Source organism: Pseudorasbora parva, chromosome 1, assembly GCF_024679245.1.
Source record: "Pseudorasbora parva isolate DD20220531a chromosome 1, ASM2467924v1, whole genome shotgun sequence".
Classification (NCBI taxonomy): Eukaryota; Metazoa; Chordata; class Actinopteri; order Cypriniformes; family Gobionidae; genus Pseudorasbora; species Pseudorasbora parva.
In genome coordinates, this window is record NC_090172.1 from 39,825,323 (window position 1) to 39,849,321 (window position 23,999).

The 23,999-nt window shown below is 36.1% G+C and overlaps 1 protein-coding gene across 6 annotated transcripts in view; it reads right to left on the reverse strand.

The window, feature by feature from the left end:
* Nucleotides 1-23,999, reverse strand: part of fhod1 (formin homology 2 domain containing 1) — a 58,052-nt gene that overhangs the window by 20,231 nt on the left and 13,822 nt on the right. For 3 of the 6 annotated variants that reach the window (XM_067440410.1, XM_067440409.1, XM_067440408.1), the window contains exons 4-13: nt 12,977-13,044; nt 10,285-10,390; nt 9,825-9,919; nt 9,057-9,168; nt 8,359-8,453; nt 8,097-8,240; nt 6,572-6,761; nt 6,248-6,419; nt 2,190-2,294; nt 645-737 (exon numbers count right to left, since the gene is read on the reverse strand). In XM_067440410.1, the coding sequence (XP_067296511.1) occupies nt 645-737; nt 2,190-2,294; nt 6,248-6,419; nt 6,572-6,761; nt 8,097-8,240; nt 8,359-8,453; nt 9,057-9,168; nt 9,825-9,919; nt 10,285-10,390; nt 12,977-13,044 (1,180 nt within the window). The remainder of the gene's footprint in view (nt 1-644; nt 738-2,189; nt 2,295-6,247; nt 6,420-6,571; nt 6,762-8,096; nt 8,241-8,358; nt 8,454-9,056; nt 9,169-9,824; nt 9,920-10,284; nt 10,391-12,976; nt 13,045-23,999) is intronic. The other 3 variants (XM_067440413.1, XM_067440412.1, XM_067440411.1) reach the window with 1 other exon arrangement.

Genomic DNA, 23,999 nt, shown 5'->3' on the forward strand with positions numbered 1-23,999 from the left:
AAGCGCAGGAATGTTGGGCGCCACAGAAGTAGAGAAAGGGATTAGGAGATGTGCCAAATATTATGAGGGAAAAGAGGAGAGGAGAGGAGAGGAGTGAGAGATGCAGAATGAGAGAGAGAATACACACAAAGAGAGAAAACATAATCAGGTAATTGGCTAGAACAGAAGGAAAAGTAGAACTAAAAACAGGCAAGGAATATACTGAAGAAAGAAAATCTTTTCTGACAAAGTAAAAATACAAGCAAAGAATATTTGAGTAAAAGAAGAAAGAAAAAAGCAAGAAACATACCTGATCTTATTCATTAGAATGAAAACAAAATGACTAATTCTCATTGTAGGCATTTTTACAAGTTAACAGCACAATTAACTGAAGATTAAAATGCCAATTTCAATATTTTTTGAGATATCAAAAAGTGAAAACTTGCCTATTTTCCTTTAATTTCAGTTAATGCAGCAGGTTCCCCATATAAAATGTTTATCACAGCTCACACTGTTCACTCCCGCCATTACACTCAGCTCATTCAAGACTTTCAAGTTGCTCCCAAAATATTCCCATGCCCTGCCTCCTCTACAGCTCCTTTCACATCTCTTTCCTCTGCCTTTCCCCCCAATTCCTCCTATAAGAGCATCAGTTGTTAACTTACTTGAAGACTCGCTTTCCCTCCGTCCGGCTGGGTTGCTCTGCTGCTGACTGGGCAGGGATCTCCTGAGGAGAGTCCGTTTCTGTGAAAGACGCTCTGCAGAGAGACAGTTAGTCAGTGCAAGCTCAAGGCTATTACCACCAGTATTATGGGCAGTTTCATGTGAACCAGGTCCACATTATACTCAAACATGAAAAGAATGTACATGCCAGTAAAAGTGTCTCTCCATTCACTCCAAAATACACTGTTTGAAGGCACATTGTTTTATTTGATAAAACCAACAGATAAATCATTTTCTGCTTTTCTTAGGGGTGCAATGCTCATAAAGCTCCTTAGAGAAATTTAAAACTTTACAATTAGGTTAACATTTATTAATGCTTTCAATACCATGAACTAAGGTAACAATAAATAAGACCTTCACAGCATTCTTTTTTTTTTTTTATACAAGTTTCTTTTGCTCATCAAGAGTGCATTTATTTGATCAAAAATACAGTAAAGTTAGTAACATTGTTTAATGTAATTTTTTTCCTGTAATGGCTTTTTACTCAGTGTCACATGATCCTTCAGAAATCATTATAATATACCGATTTGTTGCTCAAAACCATTTCTTAATATTATCAACACTGAAAATGGCAATATATATATATATATATATATATATATATATATATATATATATATATATATATATATATATATATATATATATATATATATATATATATATATATATATATATATATATATATATATATATATATATATTTTTTTTTTTTTTTGGAAAGCATGCTAATTTGTCCAGAACAGCATCATTTATTTGACTTTTTTTTTAACAATGCAAAAGTCACTTTTGAACAAATTTAATGCATCTTTGCTGAAGTATCAATTTCCTTCCAAAAAACAACAACTTCTGAATGGCAGTGTATGGTAAACAATATATTTATAAATAAATATTAACCTAGCTAAAAAAATTAAATAAAAAATTCTTTAGATGGATCACTGAAGCTTGCTGCTTCATTGGAGTTACTTTTATTTATCATTTCGTGCGTGGATGAGCTGACAGCATTATTGCAGTGACAAGACTGCAGCTTTCAGGACTTCTTAAGTGCTACAATAATCCTCTCCTGCCACTGCTTACAACCTCCCCGTCTCCAATTGTTCAGAATACTATTATGTAATAATATAATCTGTTTCTGTATTCTTGTTATATGTAGCTACTATATCACCTTTTATGTTTTAATGCACCTTGTCAAATATCAGATATTAATGCTAGTGAGACAACTGTAAAAAAAAATCCCAAAAAATCCCAAAACAAAATGTGCGTGAGTGTAATTGTTAGTTAAGAAAAGTTTGAAATTAGATGAATTTGTTGAAGTTACCTTGGCTTGCTGACTTAACACCTGCATCTATAATCAAAAATCCAGCGTATTTTATGTATTGCATGAACTCTAAACTGGTTTCAAATCAGTAGCCAGGACAAGTTCAACAAACACCAAATAATTAGTAAAAGGCTCAAAAGCTGAAGGTGATGTAAAATGTGATACAGACCTTTTGGAGATGCTTGAGTTTTCCTCTGTTATTGACCTCTCCTTTTTTAACCTCCGTCTAGAAATCCCCATGTGAGCTATGTACTGACTCATAAAAGAGCGCCCCCTAGTGAATGACGAAGGATTTGTGGGAGAGAAGAAAAAGAAATAGAAAGAGGTGGAACAGTAATGGTGGTTACATGGACAAACAGAGGGTTAATATGTTGACGGGACCAAAACATCAGCAAGAATCAGAGAAAAACGGTTCCAACCACCACCCAGAGTCATAGAGAAAATGCGCAGTACTGAATTAGAAAAGGAGGAAACTGGCATATGAATAGAAATTGTTACAATTAAGGATACCAAAAGTGATAAGTCACCAGTGTTAAATAAACATTACAAACGCTTACTCTAAAGGATTATTTATGATACATGGATGTTAAAGAAATAATGCTAAACTTCTGTATTGTATGTCATCATTTATAAATTATGCAATTTAGTTATATATCACTATGCATACAAAAATATGCATATGTAATTAAAATTATTGTATAATTTAAGAAACTAAACTATAAATTGCGGTGTTATTGTATTTAATGACTGCACTTGTTAATAGCCATGTTCCTTTGTGACATCACATAAAACTGGCAAAACATTTTGAGGAAAACACAAGCTCAGATCAAGAGAGCCGATAGGCAGTCCACAATTGTGCCCTAAAAGACCAAACACATCCTGTCCAACTTCACAAAACATTCCTGTAGCTCTACGCAGAGAAGAAAGCTTCCCAAATAAAACATTCAATTTCCACATATGTGTGCAAGGAAGGACTGTTGACTCAATGTGCCATTTCAAGTGTTGCATTTGGCCAAAGTGAAATGTCTTATTGTGACTTGGGTAAACTGAGAAAAGCAGCCAACCAAAATTTCACACATACCACATTTACAAAACCCTGCAAGGAACACCTGACAATATGAAAATGTAAAATTAAGTGAATATAATGCTGTTAACTCATGTATGATGCAGGTCTGTGTTACCAATCAAATGAAAATATTATAGTATATTTTCTATACGCAAACAATTGGGTTTATATTAATGGCTTATAAAGAATGAGAATGGTCATTTGAGTGGCTGTACATAATCTGTGCTGCATCCTGGGTGCCACGTGGTAATTAAATAAGACTCACAGAACGTAGTAAATAAAATGAGCATCAACTTAAAGGGATACTTCACCGCTTTTTCATATTAAACTACCTGTATGTTATTCCCTTAACTAAAACGAGTTGATACATACCTCTCTCGTCTCAGTGCGTGCACTTAATCGCTCTGACGCGCGGTGATGATCTGATAGCATTTAGCTTAGCCCACTAAGCCCAGTTCATTCACTATGGTACCAAACAGAGATCAAGGAAGAAGCGACCAAACACCTCTATAGCCGCATTTCCACTGCAGGAACTTTACCCAGGAACCAGGAACTTTGGGGTAGTACTCGGTGTGTTTTGACCGCAGGAACCAGGATCTAAAGTTCCGGGTAAATATTTCCCCCTCCAAACGGCCCTGCTCGCGAGGTAGTACTTTTTCAAAGTTCAGGAACTTTCGAGGGCGGGACATGGGTGCTGAACATGCTGATTGGTTTAGCTCGCACAGCATTTTATTTCAACCGGCATTTTTAAATGTCTGTTGTGAGGTTTGTTCTGCGTTCAGTAAATATCAGTCTTGCTCTCTGTCTGATGGCGCGCGTTCGTCTCAGCCATCTCACGTTCAATGTCCGTAATAGCTGATAATAACATACATTGTCATTTTAAATCTAGCTTTACAAGCTTTCAGAATATGCTAGTGCTCTTTACTGTCGTTAATTACCTCTTTAGTAAACCTATACATAACCAGCAAAAGCAGCACAGCTTGAATCTCTTCCATACTCATTATTAATTTTTTTACAGTCTATTTTTCACCATGTAAGCGACCTGACCGGTTACTTTTAAGTGTGCGTCCTTACATGACGTGACAGCGCGCACCGCGCTCATGTTGACAAGAGAGGAAAACCCCCCCTTTTTCTGAGGGGTACACTTTTTATTTCGTGAAATAATGGAATAATGACAGCGTATATTGCCCCAGGCAGTTTTTACTTTAACTGCGCCTGACAGAAGAACTATTTTTTTCTGAGATGATTACACTTTTACAACAAAATGATTGCGACTGAAAGTCATCACATGTAAACACCAGATCGGTTTAGATAATGTCTCATGTAAACAGTCCACTAAATCTTTCAATCGGAATGACAAAAAAAGTAATCTGGCTAGTGTCGCGCAAAAAATTATTACTGTCCGTCACTGACTTGAGGAGCAGTCACGCGGTCCTACATCACCAGAATAATTTGCCTAATCTTCACGGAACTTTAGATCGCGGTAGAAACGCAGACAGTTGCAGGTCTGGGGGGAGAAAAGTTACTGAACAAATTGTTCCGGGTAATTTTGGTGGAAACGGGGCTTATGTTTTCCCTATGAAACATCCTTTCTCACATCTCCCCCTCCCCCCTATTGACAGAAATGAGAGAGGGAGGGGGAGATGTGAGGGAGGATGTTTCAGCCGGGACTTTTTACTGTTCCGAGTCGAAGTACTCTCAGAAGTGCTATTCCGCCATACATTATAATTCTCCTTTTTAATCTGCTTAGAAAAGCTCCACGTTTTGTTTTATGTCACCATACTAGGTCGTTCAACTATTTGTGTAACTGTATTTAAATAGGGAAAACGTGGAGGTGTTTGGTCGCTTCTAACTTGATCTCTGTTTGGTACCATAGTGAATGAACTGGGCTTAAAGGGCTAAGCTAAATGCTATCAGATCGTCACCGCGCGTCAGAGAGATTAAGTGTGCACACTGAGACGAGAGAGGTATGCATCAACTCGTTTTAGTTAAGGGAATAACAGTTTAATATAAAAAAGCGGTGAAGTATGAATTAATGTAATTATGTTATCTGTATAAGGACTTATGTATTAACCACTAACCGATATGGCCTTGTGTAAACTGTTTATAGACTCTGATAATGCCTGTGCAGGGAAGCTAGAAACAGCAGGTGAAGTAGGTAGGTAGTACCCGTGAATTCACATCATGATTATGTCTTCATAGAGAAGAGAGCAGAGTGCAGGAATGTGTGTTTATCTCATCACAGTCATCCACACAGGACAAACACAAACACACATTCAGCCAAAGGATAAACAAATCTGGAAAGAAGGTTTGGCTAGGTTAGTAAAATTCCCTACTGTCAGTCAAATAACAAGGTATGTGAATGTTTGTTTCCTGTTGGTCAGTGGTGTTATTGTTAGCCAAATCTAAAACAATTCAGAAATCATTTTGTTACATCAAAGCTGAATAAAGTAAAATATAAATAGTATATGCTATCATATATGTTTGATGAAATTAGTTGAAATACTAAAATTGCTAAAATTAGTACAAGAAAGCTAAAAATATATAAAATTATAATGAAAAAATGCACATAGCAAAATTACTAAAAATAAAACTAAAGTTAGAAAAATAGCCAATTCAAAATATTAATAAACTAATTTATAAATAGCAAATAGTAATAATACATACTAGTATATAAATAATACTAAAATATACTGCTGTGGGTATGGTTGGAAATGAATTATTGTCAATACCACTAAATGGTAAAGCTGCTACTGATTGCTTTATTAGTTTTTTGATACATAAGCACCTTTTTTCCTACAGTATAAACATTAAATGAATCCATTTGTTTTTTAATTATAGGTATTATAAAGTGAGAACATGAGAGACACACCTTTGCCTTCTTTGGACAACCCTTTTAAGACTCAGATTGGATTCACATCTGAGACAATAGTGTAACCATCAAACCTAATTATCAGTCTTTTTTTAAACCTTTTCTTTTCTACAGTACCAGAGCCAGTCTGCTTGGGTTATACTGCCTCAAAGTGGACGAACGTTATAATGCATTTACTCGTTTGCTCTTTTTGGTTACTGAGAGGCATTGTAAAACAAAACATATAACATATTTTGATTTGCTTATGAATGTGTAATGTTTAAAAACACATTGTACGGTTAATACTCACAAGTTGTGGTCCTGCTCAGAGGCGGCAACAGACTCAGATCCATTAGTCACCTGAGCAAGGAGTGGAGTTGGGGAGTTAGAGGTTGTAGAAGAGGGGCTGGTCAACACAGGACTGCCAGGAACAGGAGAATAAGAGGAATCTGACTGCTGAGGGGAGGCTGTGCGCATCACCTCTGAAACACAGACAGTGCAAGTGTGAACGCTATAATCTAGGATCCGATAAAAAGGGATGTACAGACACTGGATGTGTGAAACAAACCAAACACCTTCAGTGGACAGCAGAAGGTACAAGAACAGGGACAGAGAGAGACTGAATTGAAAATACCTAGTGTAGGGCTATTAGAAGAAACGGATACAGTTGGGGAAGCGGGACGAAAGGAACTATCTGGAATGCTGTGTGAAGATGACCGCCGGCTCCTCCTGCCCTCCTGCTCACTGGGAGTCAGCTTCCTTCTGTCCCTACGGATGTTAGGTGCCGCTTCATCCATCTCGTCATCTTCATTCTTGAGGGCATTCTACAAAACATAGAAAACACAGAAAACATTCAGTATTTTTAGTTACAACCTCAATCAAAAGTTTGGGGTCTAAATTTTTAATGTTTGTAGTAGAAGTCTCTTATGATCACCAGGACTGCATTTATGATAAAAAATTGTATCAAACATACAGTAAAAACTGTAATATTGTGAAATAGAATTACAATTTAAAATAACTTTTCTAATTTAATACATTTAATTTATGTTTATATGATGGCAAAGCCGAATTTTCAGCATCCTTACTCCAGTCTTCAGTGTCACATAATCCTTCAGAAATCATTTTAATATTCTGATTTATTGCTCAACACACATTTCTTATTAAAGGGTTAGTTCACTCAAAAAATGAAATTTCTTTCATTAATGACTCACCCTAATGTCGTTCCACACCCGTAAGACCTCTGTTCCTCCTCGGAACACAGTTTAATATATTTTAGATTTAGTCCGAGGCCTTTCTGTCCTTTGAGTGTAAGTGTATGCCCACTTGCTGTCCACATCCAGAAGGTAATGAAAACATCATCAAAGTAGTCCATATGTGGCATCAGTTGGTTAGTTAGACTCTTTTAAAGCGTCGACAAGACATTTTGGTCCAAAAATAACAAAAAATACGACTTTATTCAGCATTGTCTTCTCTTCCGCGTTTGTTTTCAAACCTCAAATAAAGAATCAAACGGTCGAGAATCAGCAGATTGATTCGTGATTCATATCGCCAATGTCACGTGACTTCAGCAGTTTGGCAGTTTGACACGAGATCCGAATCTTGAATCATGAACGTTTGATTCTTTATTTGAGGAACACGCAAGAGAAGAATGCTGAATAGTCGTTTTATTTTATTTTATATTTGGACCAAAATATATTGTCGACGCTTCAAAAGAGTCTAACTAACCAACTGATGCCACATATGGACTACTCTGATGATGTTTTCATTACCTTCTGGACATGGACAGCAAGTGGGCATACTCTTACATTCAAAAGACAGAAAGCCCTCGGACTAAATCTAAAATACCTTAAACTGTGTTCTGAAGATGAACAGAGGTCTTACGGATGTGGAACGACATTGGGGTGAGTCATTAATGAAAGAAATTTCATTTTTGGGTGAACTAACCCTTTAATACCTTTTCAGGATTCTTTGATGAAAAGAAAGTTCAAATAATTTCAAAAAAGGAATTATTTCGAAACATTATACTTTACGGTCACTTTTGATCATTTTAATTCTTGCAGAATAAAAAAAAAATATCTTAAAAAAAATGAACAGTAGTATATGTCTGATAAATGTTGACAGACTCCATATGGAGTGTATGAGGTGCATTGAGAGTTTACTTCATAAATGGTGAACTGTTGTTTAAGGTCGCCCTCTGTGCCACTGCTAGACATGTGCTTCTGGATGATGCCTTCCATTCCTAGCTGCTCCAAACAGTCGGTCACATCATAAAATGAGTCCTGATCTGGAAGAGCTGTCAGCGTCTGAGAGGACAGAGGAATAATTTCATATCAAGAGCATTGAGGTGAGGCTTTGGTAACTACTGATGTGGTTATTGATATTTGTAGATTGATATATGTCAGTATATCCATGTTAAAGTACCTTGTTTATGAGGCTCATGGTGTAGATGAGCAGCTCTGTGTCTGATCCATTCTTCGCTGCCAAGATATCTGTTAGGTATGTCCAAGGCTTCACACCTGAAAGAGACAAAGTATTCCCTAAGCTCTCTCAAAAATCAACATGCCTACTAAAGTTTTTATCAAAATTATAATAGCTCAGCAATAAGGATGGCTCAAGGACAATGTGAGAGCATTTTAGCAAGCTGACAGAATCAAGCAGGCCAGTACTGTGGTATTCCTACATTAGCAACATCTTCCTCTATGTCTCTAAAACAAAAACATATTTTTCTAATATACATTTGAAAAAGAAAATGTGCTGATTTCATTATCTATCTGGCAGTACAGATGAGATTAAGTAGGAATTGGCTAAAAACTAAACAAATCTGAAAATGGTTTTGTACCATGTGATATTGCTATTCTACAAAAGTATGTAAGTGAAATCAGGCGTTATGAAGTTAAATTATTAAAGTTTTTTTCTAAAGAAACTTGATGTCTAATGACTTTAGAGTGAAATACATTGCTTAAAATAGGCCAGTGAAAATGTTAGCAAGGCAGGTTCAAATTTGCTACTTCCAGTTAGCCCAGCAGTAGCAAAAAAACAACAAAAACTAATTTTTATAACAATAATGTGCAATTATTTCCTTTTATTTATTTTTATGAAAGAAGGCTTAAATGTTTAACCTCTTTTTTCATCTACAATGTTAACAGCTTGAATGAGGAGTGGACTGTTGGACTCAGTGTATTCCACAAACACTATCAGCAACTTCAAAGCCGTCTTCACAACCAGCCGAGACTGAAGAGATAGAGAGAGAATGACACAGATATAAACAGGCAGCATTTACAGTCCTCATACAGAAGATGGCAGTATCAAACCTTAATCTTTTTAATGCAACCAACAAGTACTGCACATAATAATATAAGAATGAAATAAACCTGCTTCTCTAACATTAATGTGTTTTGTGTTTGCTATAAAAATAAAAAAGTATTTTTCAGGCATTATTTCTGATAGTTTTCTCATTTTCATGAACAAATGAGAATGAAATGGTTACCAAACAGCCCCAGCCAGTTTATTGTGCCCCATTTCAATATCAAGTAACCTGTAATCATGTCTGTGGTGGATTTGGCAAACTATTCTCCCACAATAGTAATATTTCAATTTAATAATTAGAGGTGAAGGTTGAAAGTGAAGATCTTGATTTTAGTCCAGATTCACACCCACATATATTATATTATATATATATATATACACACACTAGAGACCGAATCCATGAACTTGGGTGTTGCCAGCCTCACGCTGTATTGTTTGAGCTTAAGAAGTGTAAGTTGTGTTGGATAATATAGCAGATAGGCTTCTGTACAATAAGTAATCTAGCAGTGAGGAATCATATGTATATTGTGGTCTGTATTTACAGATGCTGTGGTGTGCATGTCTGTTTTGCAATCACTCACCAGGCTGCCAGTCAACGTATACAGCCACTGTACAGTCTCGTTGTGGTTCACAACACCGTTCATTCCATCCACAAACAGCATGATCTGACTGAGAGCTGGGAACAGTACAGCAGATTTTAGCATACAGTGTCGGCATGCCCTTAAAGGATCTGGTGATTTGTCCTAAAGCTTTCCTGTTTGCTGGTCTAATTCCAGCCAGTATAAACTTCCTGTAACAGATGGCCTATTTAGCCAAAAAAAATTTATTTGTGCTATTTGAAGTCTGCATGCAAGATGTGTGGTGTACATGCATAATAAATTCATCATAATCTATTACTGACTGCTGCTTTTAGAAACTCTGGACTAGTACATAATGCACATGTTAAAAGTCATGTTAATGATTAGTGACAGAACCATCAATAACCCTGCTAAAAAAATTATAAGACATAGATAAAGTATTTTGTAGCAATGTAAAACAAACCTCTGAGGATGTAGTTCTGGTAGTTATGATCTGCCTCAGCACCCACTTTAATGAAACATGTCAGACCCTCGGACAGCACAAACTCTGGAACCAAGTCCTTATCATCCTGTGCAATATAAAATACAGAATTAAATCTGCTTATGTGCACAAATATGATATACACTACCATTCAAAAAGTGTGGGGTCATTAAGATATTTTTCAAAGAAATTAATACTTTTATTTAGCATGGATGCATTAATTTGATAAAAAAAAATGACATTAAAGACATTTACATTTGAACCCCAAAATGGTCAAATACGAATGCTGTTTGACTTTCTATTTATCAGAGAATCCTTTAAAAAAAACAGTACCAAGGTTTCCACAAAAACATAAAATGGTTTTCAAAAAGAATAAGAGTAAGAAATGTTTCAAAGCAGCGTATTAGAATTACGTGACACTGACGACTGGTGTAATGACCACAACAGGAATAAGTTACATTAAAATCTATTTTAAATGAAAACAATGTATTTCAATGTTTATGTTTTACTGTATTTTTGATCGAATAAATGTAGCCTTGGTGGAGATATTAGATGTCTTTTAAAACTATTTAAAAAAATCTTACTAACGGTAGAGTATGTTTGCATAAACTTGCTTTGACATTGCCATGTTTGTCTGTTTACAACCATGAGCTTGTGTTTAAAGAGTATGAACTGCATACCTAATAATAAAGAGGACAGTTTGCTCTCTTATTACATAAACTCTTTAGATGCCCTTTATAAATATGTTTATGGTAGTGTTAAATGGGTCATGACATCTTTTGACATAAAAGAGGTCATTTAAAACATCCTGCAAGTGTTATAGTTTAAGACGTCCTCCTCATTATAAACAAAGCATTTATTTAACCAAGTTCCAATAATGGCTTATTTCGAAATTTGGGGACTTGTGATGTCAAACAGAAAAATGCATTTGCATATCTCCAAAGCAAGACATCAACAAATAGTTGTATGTTGTTTGCGTACATTTGTTTGTTTAACATCTGACACTGCATACACTGCACTGTGCAATGCACTGTGATGTGAGCATCACATCAAAAGCAAATAGAACCTATTTTAAATCACTGACACTGTCTAGGTACAGTGGCTACAGTATATAGGTGCACATTTAGTTTCTGACATGCTCCGCGCACTTGAGTCTGTGAACAGGTCAAATAGAAGAATGAAAGAAAGTTCACTTTTTGGTGACCAGTTTAAATGGCTTGTTTGCATGTCTGTACAGACTTCAGAAGGATACTGCATCAGCATGTAAACGAGGCACAATGTAGTCTGCAAAGAAACTTTTGTTGAAGATGAAGCAGTCAGCTTCATTGGATCAGACAGTAGCTGCATAAACCACAAGTAAATTCTTTAAAAATGCTGTCTGTAAATGACAGCTTTAAATGGATAATGTTTTAAAAAAAACTTACTCGTCATGTTCAATAGCGAGTGAGCAATGATACGGTTTCCTATGCATTGATGTTAGCATTCACTGACAAGCAGACAGGGGGTCTCTTTTTTTGTGTGAACCCATTACATATTAAAATAATCATGACCCATTTAAAGCTACACTGTGTGATATTTTCCCCCATCTAGCGGTGTAAAGGTATATGACCATCCAGTGAATATTAGTTTCTGTTCCTTTCAATTATGATTTCGTTTTAACTCCTACGGTGGCCGATTTAGTCCAAGATTAACACGGCAATCCCCCTCTTCACATTCGACACGGTGCCGTCGAGTGTTAAAACGCGAAAGTCGAAGCTTGAATTTACGGGGTAATGTCCCTCTTTGGCTAATGTACATTCAAGATGGAGAGGTAACATGGCGACCAGCATTCGAACCCCTCATCCGTATGTATTTTCAATGACATATTATAAACTTACTAGAATACTTTATTACTTGAAAGAAGTAAATATACAATAATGTGCACATATATTTTTGAAAGAACTAAGTGTTTTTTTTAGCTAAGAATAAACTAAAAAAGTTACACAGTGTAGCTTTAAGGAAATCAGTTTTACATTCTTGGGACCTGATTGATTGAAATGAGACTTTTTTTTTTACCCTTCCTTCTTATTTGTCTAAAACCTTTTTTTAAATGGACTCGATGCATGTCTACTGCCGACATATTTCTGCTAAAATCTCAGAGCTACAAAAGCTTCGGGTAAAGTATTCTTCCATAGCAAATAGTAGCAATCTCTTTCTGTCCTATTTTTAACTGTCAATAAAAACCTAATTACATTATAATACAGTATATTATACATGCAAGACATAATGGTGTATTATAGTTAACATACTATTCAGTATATTATATTGAAAATTACACTAAATGTGTTTACAGCTTTTGGAACCTATTCCTTAAACATTAAGGTGGATTGTATTTGTGCAACTTCGTGATGTTATGGGATACTTCCTCAGGAGTATATTTTCTGTTTATTTTTTTCATGTATAGGCTAAATGCAGAAGTGAGAACATGCATAAAGTTCACTGTAATACAATATGTGTGGAAGAGATATCAAGTTATTGTTACTCATTTAGTTCACCATGATAGTCTTTCTACTTCTACTCACTACTTATTTTTGTTCTATTCTTACTCTCCCTATCTGTAACATCTCACAAACCTAATCCAACTCAATATCTTATCGCTCTTAAAAACCTGTTGTGTGTCATTTCATGATCTCACCTGGAAGAGTTGCTTTAAAGAAAACAAGGACCGTCGGAGCTCAGGGCCATGGCAGTTATACAACTTTTCTATGAGAGGGAGAGAGGTAAAAGAAATTTGTAAAAGTGAACAATCATTCAACTCAATCAACAAAAGGCAACAATACTGGATTCAAAGAGGCAAATATTATTATTGCAGTGACATATTCACAAAGAGCACTTCAACACACACCTGATCAAGATAAGGATCAGCAATGAAAATGACCACCTACTTAATTTACCTACTGACCTAAAGATTAGAGTTTACAGAATGACTGAGGCATCAGTGTCCATAGCTGGCACTAAACTCACTCTGATAGCTAGATCTTACCAATCATGTGGTGGTAATTACAAGTTAACCATATGCATTGAAAAAAAACAAGGATTCATTAACCATCAGATCTTAGGAATTCCCTCACTAACTTATCATTTTAAGGAATTTGGGTAGGAAATGAGAGGCGATGTCACTGACACTGACTGCCTGTAAATAGCCATTCCAGTCATATAAATGCCTTGGACATAAATAGCACTGGATTGACAGGTTAGTCATGACATAAAAGTGTCTTATTTTCTTGATAAGCATTTAAAATTTTACTCCACTACCAGACACACCAACTCACTCTTTATTATTTTCCACATTTTGAAGCAATACTATAGTCATAACAATTGTGAAATAACACAGAAATATGGGAAAGTGAAAATAAAACAATAACAATTTTATAATTGATGTACTTTAAAGCCGTCATCGTTTGCCTTCTACATTGTTTCAACCAGCTTCATTGCTTTATTATGTGGGAAACTAGTTGGAAACTCAACCATCAAAAAGGTGTGGAATTAATTTTAGGTTTGCAAAACCCTTCGTAGACACCATTTTTAGGATCATGAGAAACAGTCAGGTGAGTCCTAATTCTGACTGGTACTATGTGAACTAAATGGGGGGGGGGGGGGGGGGGGGGTATCCATCACTAAAGTAGTGCATATACAGACATTTAAGCTCACGCAAGTACAAAAAATAAAAAATAAAATGCAATAAAAAGTGTGGACAGTAATAATTTAGATCAGATTCCAATATATATACAAATAATTGGATTTGGACTGACAGTGTGAACAGTCTCAATCAAGCTGGTTTGTGCATGTAGTGAGAACTGGGGCCGTATTAACAAAATATCTTAAGGCTAACAGTAGCTCCTAACTTGCTGATTTATAAGAAACTCTTTAAAAATAATGGGCGTGTCAGTCCTAATTTTAGGACTCCTAAATTTTTGCTCAGAGTATTTCACAAAGCATTTTAGCACTAAATTCAGTTCCTAAATCCATGAAACGCTAGGAGTAGTCAAGATCACAAAGACCAAATCACTAAACAATCCTAATGGCTGTTGCTGCAATCCGCCCAAAGACACTGTACAACATAGAGGCAATATGACAATTCATGTATCATTAATAAAATATTTAGCCTACTTTTAAATATCTTTCTTTGAATATAGCAACATTTTTATTTAAAAAAACCCTTTAACTAAGAACTTTTACTGCCATTTAGGAGAACTTTTAGTGATAAGATAAAATGTTTTGTGAATACGGCTCCTGAAGGAAACTGGCACAGCAGACACGATCCTACTCAATAGCATTCGCAAGCTGATGCACTCAGGCAATGCATGCTACAGGCATATTTTACAGTTGATTGACCATCTACACCAATTATTTATTTGAAAAAAATTGCAGATATCCTTAGTAAACAGTTATTCCTCAATGCCTGGGAACAGCATCATTTGTAAACAACTCTTTGTAATGTTTGAAACTGTCAGTTAAGGTCTAAGACTCAGCGAACAAACAGTCTATTTTGTGTAAAGCTGCTTTAAATTCATACAGTATGTATAATGTATAAAACTTCCCACAATATCTGGTATAGCCATGAAAAAGTGGTTTCTAAAGAATGTTGATACCATCTTGATTCACAGACTGGTCATGAACACTGAATATTTGTACATTTTGTGCCCAAGTTAATGTCCCACGAGAATCAAATATTACTGGCCATTTGAAGCCTTGATGTGACGTCATGAAGCGAGTCAGATTAAGAGCTTCTGGCCTTTAGCAAAAGCATGGGTTTCTAATAATGTTTTGTTTTGGTGATCTGTTTTGACAACGAAAAGACCAAAAGTCTGTCACTATGATGTGTTCTGTTGTAGTTACTATCCCTGTGTATGTGTATATATTTGTGTGTGTGTGTGTGCGCGTGCGCGTGTGGTCTGAGCTCAGTGGTAAAGTCCATGACAGCATGGAGAAAGATGTGGTTCATTGCTGACAGCTGCTTGCTACTGATAACGTCACACAGACACACAGACTTCAGTGTCAAAAGAACACCAACATTACAGATGATCCCCAAACACACATCTGCTCACACAACACAAATTGTACACTTATGGCATCCATGAAGAAGAAGAACACGTGAAAATGTTATGCTGCTGCTTGGATGGATGTCACAACAAGAAGACAGGATATCATATGCCACACACACACACACACACACACACACACACACACACACACACACACAAAGAGAAGGAAGCATGGTTTTACGGAGAGATTGTGGCACACATATTTAACTAAATTCTCTCAACATCTCACTATGAAAAATATATACTTGCATTCTTTTTTTCACATGCAAGCATATATCCTTTCAATAAATTATTTTCAACCTCTTATTATACAGGCTAATAGATCTGCCAAGAATTTTGCTGTCAGCAAATGTGGTACCATAAACCAGTCCTCCCAGTCTAAAACTATACATCTATATCGTGTTCATGAAAGAGATGAAGAATTACACGTAAAAGAAGTGAGGGCAGATGGGCAAAATATTATGAAAAATATATGAAACCACACAGATCCTTTAGTGGTTACATGTTTGTGTGTCTTCCTCTGCTGCTCATACATGCAGGGTAAATCAACATACTAAAGCAAGCAAGCAAGCAAACAAACAAACATACAAGTAAAAGTGTACTAAGAGCTTTTATCAAACCTCACTTTTTACACAAACAGTCGGCTGACCTTCAGATCTTATACAGCTGAATTACATAAAAGTCTAAACAATCTGTAATGCAAAGCACCAGACTGACTGTTATACTTGTTAAAAAGTGTTGCCATTTCTGTTCTTCCATACCTCATACAACCTGCCATGCCCAGTCATACAACAACAGCTACTGTTAAACTAATTAGATTACATCATAAATCATCACTGAGGGGAAGCCCAAAACACTGATTTTTTTTAGGGACTTCACAAACTTTTCATGCTTTCAGAAGTAACTTACTTGCATTTTAAACACACACACACACACACACACACACACACACACACTCCATACATTTCATTTTATATCACATTTAATGATGTTAGTCTGTATTTTTAATAGCCTCACTAGGGACGATGTTGTGAATTAGCTTTAGCTAAAAACACTATGATGCATAATTCAGATGAATGTTTAAGTTTATCTATGTATTATGTATCTGTCCCTATCCAAATAAAATAAATACATAAATAAATAAATAATATGAACAGAAATATATTATTTGACTATGTTATAATAAAATGAGTGAATATAGAAAGAACAGTTGAATAATTTGAACACTTAATTCAAGGATGGATCGTTCCAGGTTCGTCTGAGGATATCGAATGACAAAACCAAATATGACATGGACACAGAATTCTTCAGAGAAACTGTGACTTGGTACATTCCTCACGTCAGACTGGATAAGATTATTCACACATGGCCTCTCCCTCTGTTTCAGCATTTACTGCCCCAACTCAAGACAAGTACAAGATATTCGTAACGTCTCTAAGGTTAAACTTAGCAGAATCAGTTCAAGAACATTGTTTAGACTGGTTATTTGGGATAAAGATATGCAGTGATACCAATACTGCCCAACATATCAAAATAATTGTTAAAATGACTAAATAACTGTCATCTTGTAATTTTACCCTGAGTTAAAGACTTGAGATCAACAATTCCTCCAGATATGTTGTATCATTCAGGCAGTCATTCAGTTCTGTGACACAGGGTGCCCCAGAAGTCAAGCCTATTGTATAAGGGTTTTAGCACAGGAAGCCATTCAGGCAGGAAACGGAAACGTAGGAAGAGTGACACAAGGGAAGAGTAACAGACAGTACTCTGAACACAACGGTCTGAAAACACAAAGCACTAATAATTTAGGCCAGCGGGATCAAACATTTGCAAAGACAATGACATTAACTGATCAACATTCACACCGTCTACACTGGAAGCACTAATATTGCATGTCACTTTAATATAACGTCCTTAAAGGAACACTCCACTGTTTTTAGAAATAGGGCTTATTCAACTTCTTACCTACATTTAGATATGTGGGCAAAAGCATTTTTGTCTCAGTGCATGCATTGTTTTAGTTTGGCAGGGTCGCAGCCAGCTTAGTTTAGCATAATGAATGGAATCCTATGTTGCCAGCTATCATGTCCTGAGTAAAAGACTTCAACCAGGCCGATACAAAAATATGGAGCCCCTAAGTACGAAGCCCCTAAAGGAACTTTTGCAAAAATAAAAAACTATACAGACTTTCACAGGTGCACGAGAAACTATTGCGTTCGCACGATACATGTATAATCTGCTTTATAATCTGTGACTGGACAAATGATCCAACAGAATAGCCAGAGGTGGTGTCGTTTTTCCTAGTCAAAATGCATGCTGCTTCCCCAAATATTACATGATGTGGCTACTTCATAAATCACCCTGTCTTTCGATGAAGACGTTTTTTCAGTGTTCCTGAATTTAATGGATTTAGAGTACATACATTTAACGTTTTAAAATGATCATAAAACTTGCCTTGTGCTAGGAAATGAATATATTTCAAAATATGCCGTGTGCATTGCAAAGAGCGTTTATGTATAAGTTTGTTTGGGCTAGAATACAACATGAAATGCTCAGAGTCTAATGTCAAATGTTAATTTACCGCAGTATGTTTAACAACCATTATCAAAAGACTAAAATCCAGTTATACGATGAGCTTTGGCATCAATGACAAAGTTTAGACATCCGTTAGTTTTCTATCGTCTTGAATGCATGTAGCTTTATTTGTTTATTTATTCATTTTTCTTGTTAGCCATGCACCAATTAATTAGTTCAGTATTTACATTTTACAAAGCAAATTTGTAGTTGACATGTCAGTGTCACAATATTATTAAAAATGTCTTAATTTTTGAAGTTTATCAATTAGCTGTTTAATAACAACCATCTTCATCAAAAGACTGGGTGGTTTATGAAGTAGGCTAAAATGTAATGTGACGTATTGCACAGTCTTTCGGAACTGACTAATGTCTGTTTATTCTGTTTATTCAGCAGTAGAAAACATTTTTATTTTTTTACTTCTTAGAAATGCATAATGCCACACAGCCACTTTTCGCTTTGCACCAAGCAAGCATAATCATTAAAAAAAAGGAAAGATCAAAGTCTACCTGTGTTTATTCGAATAGCGTGTTTTCCCACCGCGACATAAACGGATATGATGTTTTTGTAGGTGTTCCCACTAATGCCGAACAAGTCTATGCTAGTTTTGGTTCCCTCTACATCACTCAGTTGGAAACAATCAGACAGGGAGTGCTTCATGTAAATACATCACAAGGAACGTGTGCTTTGAAGGGCCTTATTTAGCATTCTAGTTTTGCTATACCAATTATCTTTTCAAATCAGGTTAAGCACTTGTTAGTTTGTTAGGGCATACACACAAAGCTCAACCTAAAAAAATCTGAATGTAGCCTAACAAAATATTCAGAACATTTGAATGAAGATAAACCACTACAGCATGCTTTGCCAAACACACAAGTGTTATTCTCAGTGGCAGTCTGGCAAGACTATGGAAATAATCTTCTACCTCAGTTAACCCCCATTTATGTTTTTTCAGGGCCTGGTCCTCTGAAAGTCGATATGCTACAAGTGATTGGCTCCTTATACTGCTCTATTCCATAAGAAGGTAAGAATAGAAAGTGATGGATAGGTATCCAAACAAGATGTTTAAAGCGACAGACACAAGGATGCTGTATTCACTCTTAGTTTCTGTTATGGTTATGTTTTAAATATCAGTGGGAGTGTAAACTAAACCTAAAAACATCTGAAAAAGCTTTCATCCTAGGATGGGTCAAAGGTTAACACTGTAGGTCAAAACAATGACTGGGCAGAAACTCTGTTTGACCTCCTCACACATGCCATCCTAACTGCAGTTAACCAAATAAACCCCTGCTGTATGCCCATATGGACAAAAGAACAGCACATTGGCAAAGACTAAAATGACAGAGGAGAAGGTTCCCCGTGGAGAGTTTAATGAGCCTGTGAAGACTAGTTAAGGGTCCCTTTTAGGAGTGCCAAAACAAAAGGTTGTGGGTAAGACATTTAATAGCTTTTGGTTACCTGAATCCAGTTCATTTATAGACAAAACCTTTACAGCCTTATAAGGGCAAACTAGAAAAACACTCTCTCTTTTCAGATCTGCATCAATAGAAAGCATGCACAGAGCACATTGCCAAAAGGAGTAATCAAAATTATTCCCAGAATCTACGACCATGTTCAAGACACCATCAACAGTAAACGAGACCACAAAAGCAAATTACGCTTAGTTCAATAAGAGACCTCTTCTGCATGGCAACCTAAATTCACAGGATTAAACTTTAGTGCTTAATAGTTAATGTTCCCTGACCATTACTGGTCCCTAAACTGGGAAAGTTTACAATGATTAAATGTGAATGGCATGCTAAATGATTGCCTTTTACCCAGCTGATTCAACTGTCACATTATCAACACCACGTGTTAAGCTTAGAGCTCTGTAAATAAGTATTTTGCGCATAGACATCTTTGTCCACAGCCAGAGAGTTATGCTGTTGTTGGGTATCAGTGTCCACTTAAGTTCATGTGAACAGATCTTTATCACTCACTGCCTTCTGTGAGTTCAAACCTTATTGCAGTAGGGACCTTAGACTCCATTATTTTGAGTAACAATGCACTTGCCCTAAACCAGTGGATGAAACACTAATGACTTCAAACTGACGCCAGGTGTGAGCAGACATAAAAACACACAAGAAAGGTCATGAGTGTAACCACTAACTAGTATATATGGGGGGGGGGGGCTTTCATTGTGTCCATAATGTTCTCATCTCTTTACAATAACATGGCACATGTTTTACTAATAAAAAGCCCTATTTACAGAACTTATTTGGTCAAAGGGCTGCTGTCAATGTTGAGCCAAGAGCACCACAGCATGAAATAATTCTGTCACTGTTGCCAATACATTAAGTTGGTGATAAGGATTGACCCCATTACTGAACTAGTGACAACAGCCAAGTGTGCCTGGCACTTTACATAGAGAGATGGAAAGAAAAAGCTTAAACATTGTTAAATGTTTTGAGAACCTTTTTTTTAAAGATTGCTTTTCAGTTTAACATGATTTGCTTAATTTTCCATGTTTGCAGGCTTCTAGCATGCAAACATAATATTTTACATTTACATTGAATTTATGCATTTGGCAGACATTTTATCCAAAGTGTTTTATCCTTTCCTTGCCTGATATATTATCCTTGCTTCAGCTTTTGGCAGTTCCCTGGGAATCCAACCCATTATCTTGGTGTTTTGCTAGCACCATGCTAGCTACAGGAAAACATATCTACAAATCAATTTTCAAAACAAAGACAAATATTCACTTAAATATACAAACACTGAATACGTGCTGAGTGTCCTGTCTAAATGGAAATGTCCAAATCTGTATTTACATTTATGTGCTTAAGGTGAATGTTCTGGAGTTTTGCATAAGTGAAAATCATATCAGCATAACTGAATGTGGATGTGAAGACTCTTTCTGCAAAAACACATACCACATAAGTTTTAACGATTTGGTAAGGCGTTTCCTCACATCAAAAACGGTGTTGAAAGAAAATTGTTGCTCCATGAAATAAAACTTGATCTCCCTCAAGTGCATAACCATAGAAAACTGTGAACGTGTTTATTAAATCTCAAGGGGTAAATATTTTAGGTCAAACAGCACTGACAAAAAGTTTGGAAACCCCTGGTATAGTTGGACAAATACATGTGAACTCTGACAGACACAGATGCAGGATATCCTGGGCTAATGACTCACAGTACATCCACAAGACTTATTCCTGCCAAATCCTTATCCAGATTTGACACCAGCGCCGGCTCGCAAAAAAGTATGACACCAGTATTATGGAAGAATTTCACTAGGTATGAAAGCTTGTGATCTAAATTAGTCACCAAGGTTATGAAGAGTCCCCAGAGAGATGCCAACATAGGGATGTGAAATGCTTCAGCGATGAGTGTGATGCTTTAGATAGAGTCTGTCAATTGGATAAGGAACACAAGGCAAGAAAAGATGTCACAGAGAGAGAGAGATCAGGCTTTAATGGTCATAAACGACTTGGGCACAGAGGGGGGAAAAAAGAGATGGGGAGCTAAAATTGGATTTGCAGCATCATGGAAAAATGGTCTAGGGTTGTGCAAACTTAGGTAACCCACAGTACATGCATTGGCACATTGGCTTTCGATTAGCCTGAAGGGGGAAAATAAAATAAATACAAAATTGAATGGGGAACAGCACTTGCATGCATAAAGCATTGTATCTCCACAGCCACATTTTATAAATTGACTCCAATAGGACGCCTGTGGGTCTGGCTAAACCACCCCCATATCCCATGTGGACGACACAATTGCTAGCTATGCTTAGAAAACCAGCTCACAACAAATGGAGGGGTGGGGGTGTAGAGAATGGGGTGAATAACACTTCAATTTATCCACCCCAACACCTGATTTTTTTTTTTTTTTTTTTTACAATTGTGACCACATGCGTTAGTTTTGATAGATATATGAAGTCAATCTATCTATATATGAGCAGCTACAGTAAGTCAGTTCAGTAGAAAGGACTAATGTTAATGAAACTTTGAAAATCCCCAGATTATAAACCTTTTCTTTCAGAGCACACAATGAGAGAGCCAACAAGTCTAAACACGAGCAGCTGACATGCAGGAATCAGAGACAGGCTTACAGTTTGCCTTCAAAATCAGGGTTCCCACACCTTTGGACAAATCATTTATTTGTCCCTATTCTTTAAAGATATGTTGTTTCATCCATATCTATTGGGTCCCACACAACAATAAACCCCGCTGACTTTCTCTTTCATCAAAATATCCACAGATGACAGTCATTTTGGGGTTTACTACTAGTTTTAAGTGCAATAAAAAAACAAAAAAATAAAAAAACTGATATTCGCATTAGAAATGTCTTGAGATGATTTCATGAAGATTTAAGTAATTTCCATAACCTTTCCAGGCCTGGAATATCCCTGATAATTCCAGGTTTTCTGTGACTGTGGGAAGCCTGCAGTATGCAGACACAGGGATTTAAAGCAGACCAGCCAACAACAGTTTAGTTAGATTAGTTAGTTAGAAGTCACTGCATTTATTCTGTGAGCTGTAAAAAAGATTTTAAAGGCATTTAAGTGGGTTAACAGTGTGCAGGGTGGCATCAAATTAAAAATAAACACATCTGTCCTATTTTGGCAGAATGTACACCTCAAGGTCTAAAACAGCACTTAAAGAGATTACATAAAATGTTTATTTGACTATGAACGTGACCTGTGGGTCTCTGCAAGGGAGAGGGCCTGTAGAGGTGTTAGAGAATGGATGCTAATGACAGACATACGGTTGGCTTTGCTAAAATTTGAACAGTATGTGCTGCTGACCAGCCTCACATAAACAGGGTAAGAAATAGAAGCCTGAGGCCTTAGGGATGACCTATCTGCAGCATGGCATTTCCTGTTGGCCAATTTAAATGACACTGTTCCTCCTACAGAGAATTACTTGGGAAACACTTTTTTTAAAAAAAAACACCACAGCTCTTTTGTGAGCTGACGGGATATACAGTAGCTTTAACCAAAAGTGATTATTCTGACTGATTTGAACTCAATTGAAACTAAAGCACATAAAGCTAATTATTATTTTTAATTTGGATGAACATCACAGTCTATTCACTTTGCAATGTATTGTTGCTTCAATATTACAGATGCAGTTTATCAAACACTAAACAATCTGCATGTGTTGCATATCTGCATATTTTGTTTGAAATCAGGGTAACACTTTATTTTGATAGTCCACTTTAGACATTTTACTAACTATAAGTAACTTTGCAACTACATGTCAACTAACTGTCATTAGAGTATTTGTAGACTGTCTGATTAATATTTTCTAAAACTTTATTTTGTCGGTCTGCCAACAGACATTCTACTGACTATAAGTAAATTGGCAACTACAATTCAACTTATTCTACTAACCCGAACCCTAACACCTAACCAACCTACCTGTCTACTGACAGTCTACTAATACTCTAATGAGAGTTAGCGGACATGTAGTTGCAAAGTTACTTATAGTTAGTAGAATGTCTAAAGTGGACTATCAAAATAAAGTGTAACCGAAATGGTTAACAAATTGTGTATTTTTATGATAGCAGCAACTATTAATGCTTGTTTAGTTCCATTTTAAATAATTTTAAAGGGTTACTTCACCCAAAAATGAAAAATCTGTCTTTAATTACTGTCTTTTTAATTACCCCCTCATGTCGTTCCAGACCCATAAGACCTTTGTTCATCTTCAGAACACAAATTAAAACATTTTTAATCCGAGAGGTCTCTGACCCGTCCGCAGACAGCAATTTAATAAACACTTTCACGGCATAGAAAGGAAGTAAAGACATCGATTAAATAGTCTTTACACAACTTTACAAACTTGATACACTGCATACAATACTTTACTTGATATACTGCATACAATAATATGATATTCTTAATGAATCCAGGTGCTGAAAGCTTAAATATGGCTAGCACCTGCAAGCTGAGGGTTCTGAGGAAAGCTTTGAACTATTACTGGCAGACAGCGATAAAAAATAAAAATAATAACTTCCTTGATTGAGCAACAGGATGATGAATTGCATTGT